Here is a 7,860-nt window from a genome sequence, read left to right on the forward strand (position 1 = left end):
TTGGTTTTTTATAAAAAAAGCGTAATGATAGAATCAATTCTAATTCAAGGTCCCTCAAACAGTCAGGAATTCAAATCCTAACACACCTTAAAAAGTGTAAAGTCCTAGGCTTTTAAAGGGCATGGGAGAGATCCCCAATGACGGGCTACCCTCCTCACAATGGCTACTTAACTAGGGACTTAAAGGTGACAAGATTAGCTTTTAGTTATAGTTCAAGGTTTCCAACTTAGGTTGCCTATGAGTTGTAACGAAGGCTAACTTTGATAATCTCTAGTTAGAGAGCGAGACTTGAATGCATAATATCTTTCTTTTTCACAAAAGTAAAAGCCAAACAAGCAACATTGCATCTTGCATAATCATAGCACACTTCAAACAATGTGGATGGTCTCATTGATTAGGGGTCGCCAACACTAGGCTTCTATCCCGAAATCAATAACAATCATCCCACCCATATCGCCAACAAAATGTTGGGAGAACTATGTCATGGATCAACACGTTCAGTGATTGATTCGTGCATGGCTTCTTAAGATATGGTACCTTTGGATACCCAAGCCTTGACCTTAGATTGGCATTGTATGCTTTCACGGTTCCTCTTGTATGCTTATGTGATTGCATGATTATATGTGACGTGTAAAGGATAGTCTAACCTCTTTTAGGAAGACCCAACTTGGATTAGCTCATTTATGTGCCTTGACATGGGTGAATTAATTTGGGTTGGTTAAGGAATGTACTAGCTTGGTGCTTTATGTAGAACCTTGTTAGTGCGATTCCTTTTTCTAAAAGTTTATCTTTTTTAGTCCTAGCTTAGATTCCCAACTACGAAGTTGTCCCTTCATAGTTTTGAGTCACGTTCAAGGGATATCATACATAAAATAAAATAAAAATAAATAAAAAAAAATCAAAGAAAAGTTATTAAAAAAAATATATACAATAAAAATAAAAATAAAAAAAATCGTTCGAATAAAAAAAAATCATTCGAATCAGGTGGCGCGCGCAACTCATAAAGTTGCACGACCACGTTCAGCGCATGTTCAGAAGTTGCAAGCGACAGTGGTGCGCAACTCTGAACCTTGCACGCGCCTTTTGCTACGAAACCATTTTGATTCTTCACGAACTAATGGCTTGTCAAAAAATATCACTCTTTGTGAAGTGTATATTATTGAAAGGCGATGGTATCCCTTTGAATGTAATTTTGCGTCTTTTCTTTCTTCTTCTTTCTTTTATTCAATTTTCTTCATTTCTCGTATTTTCTTTAAGGCTGATTACTAAGCTTGGGAACGAAGACACCCAAGCGCTCGCATTCTACGTTTACCATCCAATAATCCACCCCTTTCAAACCATCCCCCCTTCTCAACTTATCCTAGTCCAACAATGTCAACCATCGAACAACTCCAAGAAGTGATTATTCACATGAGGGAAGAAAAGGCAAGAGAGGCTGAGCAAAGAAGGATTAAGAAACTTGAAAAGGTCGAAAAGAAGGAGGCCAAGGCTTTAGCCATAAAACAAAAAATGGATGCTTTAGCTGAACAAGAAAAGACGTTGGAGAAACTTGTTCTTCTTTCTACTATGGGAAACAAGTACTTTGACGTTGAAATGTTTGCTCCTCCTGTAGGACTTACTTTACCTGAAAAGTTCGTAGCTTGTAGGAAATTGTCATCGCCCCTCATGTGGATCATGTTTTTAAGCATGGCGGCGTTCCAAGGAAAAGAAGCTAGAGAAAAAGAGTCGCTAAAAAGTTTTAGGAACTTGTAAACCGTTCACGGGTGTGAAGGTTACACCCCATTCACGATCACGAAGATCGCTAACTCCATAGTGGTCTGGAGCCATGACTGAATGTTTAGGGATCATGGTACGAATCCAACCTAAAGGAGATTGAACCCACCCTACATAGGCCTCCACTCAAATCTTATGATATTCATGTGCACTTTTCGATCAACATACATACATCAAGTTAATCCTAAACCTATTTAATCTACGTTGGTTGATTATTAATGCACAATCAAATCTATATTGGTAATCACTTGAATTAAAATCATATTAAGCCTAAATCGAATTATTAATTATCTTATTAGGCGTGATTTCAAGTGCAAATTCCTTTTTAAACATTCAAAAAGGGGCGTGATCAAGCAATAATAATAAATCTTGAATAATTAAGCAACGTTTGATCAATACAGCAATCATCACCATAAAAACATCATCAAAACATCGTTAGTAAGATCCTAGACATGATACTAAACGGATTAATAACAAATCCTAGCATGTCACTAATAACAAAATCAAAGCGTTATCCTAGACATGATACTAGAAATCATAATAAGCATCCTAAACATGATACTAGGAATTAAAATAACATTGTAAACATGATTTCTACTCCAAAATCAAAAGAATAATAGAAACAATAGGCGAAAACACATAATCCGCTCCGGTTCAAAACCCCCATTTAGCACCGGTTTTGAACCGGTCCTGATTTGGGGGGTGCTAAAACCCCTGATATTTCGTACCAGTTCAAAACCGGTGCGAAATTAGACTTTTTGCACCGGTTCTAGGTGAGAACCGGTGCGAAAAACCACACTTTTTGCACCGATTTTGACATAGAACTGGTGCCAAAAGTCCCCAAAAATATTTTAAGAAAAAACATTTAGCACCTGTTCTTTTCCAAAACCGGTGCCAAAAGTCCCCAAAAAAATTAAAAAAAAAATTTTTTTTTGTATTTTTTTCACTTATATTGTACCAAATACTTATATATAATCATAATATACATAAAACACATATATATTTTCTTCAATAACTTGTAATATTACACTTTAAAAAACTAAAAAAAATAAAAAAAAAACACTACATAATCAAGGAGAAATGAATTTCTGAAGACCATAGAGATTAGTACTATCAATGTCAGTCTGAAAATGGTGAGAAAAATTATTAGGAAGCAAAAGCCAAATACACTAAATTGTTAGGAAGCGTAAGCCAATTGCAGATGGAAGAAGTTGCAAGAGAAGCATAGCCATGGCTTTCTTTGAGTAGATACTCCTGTAGGTGAAGGAAATATTTGAAATCATAGCGCTAATAAAGCCAAGCCAGTTGAATGATAACTCAGTCAGGGAAGCCATAGAAACACCTACACTCAAAGAATTACCATTCATAAGAGGGAAGCCATAGAAACACCTACACTCAAAGAATTACCATTCATAAGAGTGTATACAATATTTCATTAGGCAAAGGGTTTTTGTCAACGCACCCTTATAACGAAAATCAACTACGTAGTAGTGTAGCCTTGTACTTCTTATTTGCTTTCTTTCATATGGTATTTGGAAAAGTTTTATGCATGTGTTTGTGTAATTTGTCTATTACTTTATATTTATTTATCCATTACTTATAAGAAATCAGCAACCAAAATCTTTAAGTCAAGAGAGCTCACTACTATTTAGTAACTTTACCCATCCTGTGTTTAATAGAATGAAGATGATAGCCAAGAAGAGATACCTACCAATTACAACTGGAGCCAAGGAGAGCCAGAGAGTAATGGGGATAGACTGTCCGAGAACGAATTGAGAAGCAGCAGCATTGAAAAAGGGCTCCAGAGCTGCATGATAGCAAAGAGAATCACATATTAAGAATTAAAGACTATAAATACAAATGTAGTTAGTTAGGTGTCCACCCTACAGATTGGTTTACATGTTTTCAAGAGAGTATGGTTAGTTTAAGGCTTAACATAGCAACTGTGGAATACTGGTAGCTGGACAACTTGGAGATTCTAGTAGACCACTCTTTTTTTTTTTCTTTTTTTTTTTGGAACCAAAGCCCCAAGAGGGAACTCAATTATCATTACTCGACTGAAAATCAGAGATAGCCAAATTATAAACACACTGAGGAAAATCAGACATCCAAACTCTCCTATCAAGACCCCAAGGAGACACATGAGCAAGCTCATGAGCCTCCTTATTACCTTCTCTACCCACCCATGCCCAAGAAATACAACAGAACTTGCTAGCAACAAAGTGAATATCCTCCAACAGAAGCTGGAAGGAGTGATTGCCAGCTTCACCTTCTTTGATAGCATGAATGACGCTCTCACTGTCATTTTCAACCACCACCTTGATCACAACATTTTGTTTAAGTAACATTGTTATAAAGCAATCCTCAAGACATCACAGCACTTCCCACCCTCGAAAGCATTAAAATTGATCTGTTAAACCAAAATAGCTATGCCCACATATCAGTCAGTAACTCAGAACCTAATAGCAACCAAAGTTAAGGACACTCATAAACATATACAGCAAACATAAAGATGTATAAAGTAAATCATAAACACACGCAGGTCAAAGATGAGTACATCCGATCCAGATTATAAAAATCAGTTAATCAACACACAAAAGCTGAACATCCAGGCAACCTTGTTAAATTTTGATAACATATCAACGTATAGACATTGACAAGATTTGTAAAAAAAGGTACTGACTTGGAATGGTGACGCCACATTTGCTGAATCAAGCTCCATCTCAAACTTTTTCTTTGAGCCTGAACGTTTCTCCTGCAGCCATTTCCTGGCTTCCATAATTGCTGAGGTCCGCATATTTGGAGTAGTTTCACCTAGAGGAAAAAAAAAACCAAAACAATTGTATCAGACAATTACGTAGACATTGCTGTCAATATCAGGATCAAAATCTTGCAAAGCAATTTACCAAAAGTTCCATTGCTGTCCACTACACGAGACCTGACAAGTTTTATCAATTCATTTGCTTCTTTCCTGGTCAGAGAAAACATCAACTAACATGAACATACAACTCCAAATTGAACTGTAGCATATTAGATGGTATAACTATCATCACAGAAAAATGTTGAGTAAACTGATAAAAAGATATGAAGTCGACCATATCTGCTGTAAATGCTAGACAGCAAAATGGGGAATAAGTTGATTTAGTTAATTGTTGCCTGAAGTTAATTGTTAACTGACATGAACCCAAATTTTCTGCCTCTTTCTCCTTTCTCCCTTCACTCTATTTATACTAATGCTAAAGACTATTAACCTGATAATACATTGGAATAAGTTATTTTATATTTGGTATAACATGAATATGAGTCAATGAAATGACCTTTTAAAAAGCTACAATAAAATGATACTGTCTATAGTCATACATAAACCACAATCATTTCATGAATAACTTAATTGTAATTAGTAATAAATCATTACCCTACTAAACAACTAATATTAATAGATATTGTGGAAAGAAAGGGAGGGAAATAGGGGATAGACGAAGGGTAAACAAAAACAAAGGTTAGGGGACTGAAGATGTGAACTTGCATATTTCTTCCAAATCTTTCATTGAAATGATTTGGTTTATTAAAAAGGAAGGAAAATGGATCCCTTCCAATTTTGCACCCTTCCCATCCCCCAAATCATACCCAAAGGTCCCACGAGGAAAGATGAACCATTCACTTTTCTTCCCTCCCTTTTCCTTAAAATTATCCTTATCCAAACACATTGTACATGTGGACCAAGAAGCTTCATATAGAAAAATAAGCAGAATTCTGCAAACATTTAGTACCTTGAATATGTCTCTTCAGTCACCAACTGTTCAATTGCACGCTTATTATCACTCTTGCTGGATAGAGACAACACCTAAGAAATGAAATACAACACGTCAGCTCTCATCTTAGCCCTAAATTTTAGTACTGCTAGAGGTTGCAAATTACTCATGAAAGGTAACAAGAGGCAAATTATGGACAGTAGAATACACCCATTCAAGTCCCAAATGCACACTATAGCTCTAAGTAAGCAAAGGACAAACCCTTATTAGCTTGAAGCACCCTAAATTTGATTGCTAACTGTTGTGCCAAAACCTCAGCCAGATTATATGTATACCCCCCCCCCCCCCAAGATACACACACGCACATGCACACCTAATAAAAGCAGGGGCATGAAACTCAAACCCCCATATGGATACATACAAAATCAAAGCGCACAAACATGGCAAAAGCAGCAAAAAGAACTCAAGCATACGTAAACCATATTACAGAATTTTAAGGCGCACTGTTCTTTCATGAAGTTCCAAGACTCAAGGCTATGTGGATACAATTATATAACAAACAGAAATGATACAATTGGTAGTGCTTCTTACCACAGGATCCCAGACACGGATGATAGTATCTTCGCCACAGCTGATTATAGCGCTGTTTAAAGGCCCCCAAACAGCTCTATTGATTCTTCCATTTGGACCCTTGATGACAAGAACTGGCCTATCACTCTCTGCAAATCAATGTAAACAATGATGTCATCTTTGGGAGCAGATTTCAAGGATAATAAAGTGAGAAGGGATAAATGTTAATGGATATACACACAAATTCATAGACAAGTAATGTTAGCGTAAATGCCTTAAAGCCAAAAGCCTGCATGTTGCTTATAAGTTTCATCAAACCACAGCCCAAAAATAAGTATCCAGAATAGCTTTACAAACAGACTGATAAACTACCTGCCTAGCGCTAACTTTTGGTTTCTTGTACAGATTAAACATCCACATGAAGGTAACAAGCACTGACCCAGCAACAAATTGAATCAATGTGACTGTCACGGGATAATGAAATGCCTTCAGAACCTACAGGAAAGAACATCATACATCACAAAGCAAAAGCTGATGCAAGCAGAGAATCACTACTTTGTATCAATGTTTACCTATGTGCCTCAGATCAATACAATTTTCCATGAAACATGTATTAAGAACTTTTTTTATATACATGCAACAAGTCTGCAAAACAGAGTGACGCATCCTTGTACAGTTGTACCAGTACATCTCAAAGAAACAAAAACAAAATCACACACGAACACACACAGTACATAAGAAATCTTCAATAATAAAAAAATATCAAACAAAAAAGATCGAAGAAAAAGGGGGGAATTGACGATAAACCCTAGAAAATGAAGGCCCTCCCGTCGTGACAAGGAGGCCGTTGTGGTGGAGGTAGAGCTGTGCGCACTTCAATGACAAACCCTAGATTACCACAACCCTAAAATTACTAAATTGAAAAGCAAATCAACGACAAACCCTAGATTGCGAATGAATTCGAGGGATTAAGTAGACCACAAGAAAAATCTTACCTCAAGCTGCTTCAATGGAGGTGAGAAAGCTCAGAATTGGCTTCAATGGAGAATATAGAGCACGGCGAGTTCAATGGAGGCCAGAGATATGGAGAGAGAAGGAGGTGCTGCTTCAATGGAGTGAGAAAGCTCGTAAATCACTTCAATGGAGAGAGAAGGAGGTGCTGCTTCAATGGAGTGCAAATTCGGGATGGTGGAAGAGAAGGCGAAAACGAGAAGGAAACAGGAGATGGAAAAGTAGGGGGAAAGAAAGAAGAAGAAAGAAAGAAAGAAATGCACGCAGCTCGGTTTTTTTTAAAAAAAATTTCGCACCGGTTTGTACAGGTGCTAAAACACTATTTCGCATCAGTTTGGTTTGAAGTATTCTGAACCTGGGCACGGGCTGGGTTGGCCCGCGTGCCGCCCGGCACGGCCCGCCGTTCGGCGCAGCCCGGCACGGCACGAAGTTCAACTCCCGTGCCACGGGCCGTGCCACGGACAGGGTTGAGAATTCCCAGGCACGGCCCGGCACGAGCACGGGCATGGCCCGCCGTGCCGGCCCGCGGGCCAACGATAATGTTACCGTTTATTCTAGCTCCTTAATAAGCCAAAAAAACGGCTAGTTTTTTGCCAATTTGCTCCCCAAAAATTCTATAAATACTCACCTCCATTTCATTCCCAAATCACAAAATCACAATCTCTTCTTCTTATCTCTTATATTCTCTAAATCTCTAATAATCCTTATTTTCTTAAATTCTCTAATTATTCTCTTAAATTCTCTAATTATTTTC

The 7,860-nt window shown here is 37.5% G+C and overlaps 1 protein-coding gene across 1 annotated transcript; it reads right to left on the reverse strand.

Moving 5' to 3' along the window:
- Positions 1-2,771: 2,771 nt before the first annotated feature.
- LOC110739495 (protein KAKU4-like) lies at positions 2,772-6,698 on the reverse strand. The gene is made up of 7 exons (XM_021919939.1): positions 6,668-6,698; positions 6,117-6,244; positions 5,544-5,617; positions 4,680-4,744; positions 4,457-4,587; positions 3,485-3,580; positions 2,772-3,115 (listed from the first exon to the last, which is right to left on the reverse strand). The coding sequence occupies exons 1-6, from the start codon at positions 6,696-6,698 to the stop codon at positions 3,488-3,490; spliced, it is 522 nt and encodes a 173-aa protein (XP_021775631.1). The 3' UTR covers positions 2,772-3,115; positions 3,485-3,487.
- Between the last annotated feature and the right edge of the window lie 1,162 nt (positions 6,699-7,860).

The sequence above is a fragment of the Chenopodium quinoa genome, unplaced genomic scaffold, assembly GCF_001683475.1.
Source record: "Chenopodium quinoa cultivar QQ74 unplaced genomic scaffold, ASM168347v1, whole genome shotgun sequence".
Lineage (NCBI taxonomy): Eukaryota > Viridiplantae > Streptophyta > Magnoliopsida > Caryophyllales > Amaranthaceae > Chenopodium > Chenopodium quinoa.

What these genes read in the sequence shown, in the direction of transcription:
- LOC110739495 (XM_021919939.1), bottom strand. Translation starts at nt 6,698, where the DNA reads ATGGAAAATTGTATTGATCTGAGGCACATAG. An exon ending in ACTGAAGAGACATATTCAAG is followed by an intron (nt 4,745 to 5,543) that starts GTACTAAATGTT and finishes TTCTCTGACCAG; the next exon opens with GAAAGAAGCAAATGAATTGA. An exon ending in ATGTGGCGTCACCATTCCAA is followed by an intron (nt 3,581 to 4,456) that starts GTCAGTACCTTT and finishes GCTATCATGCAG; the next exon opens with CTCTGGAGCCCTTTTTCAAT.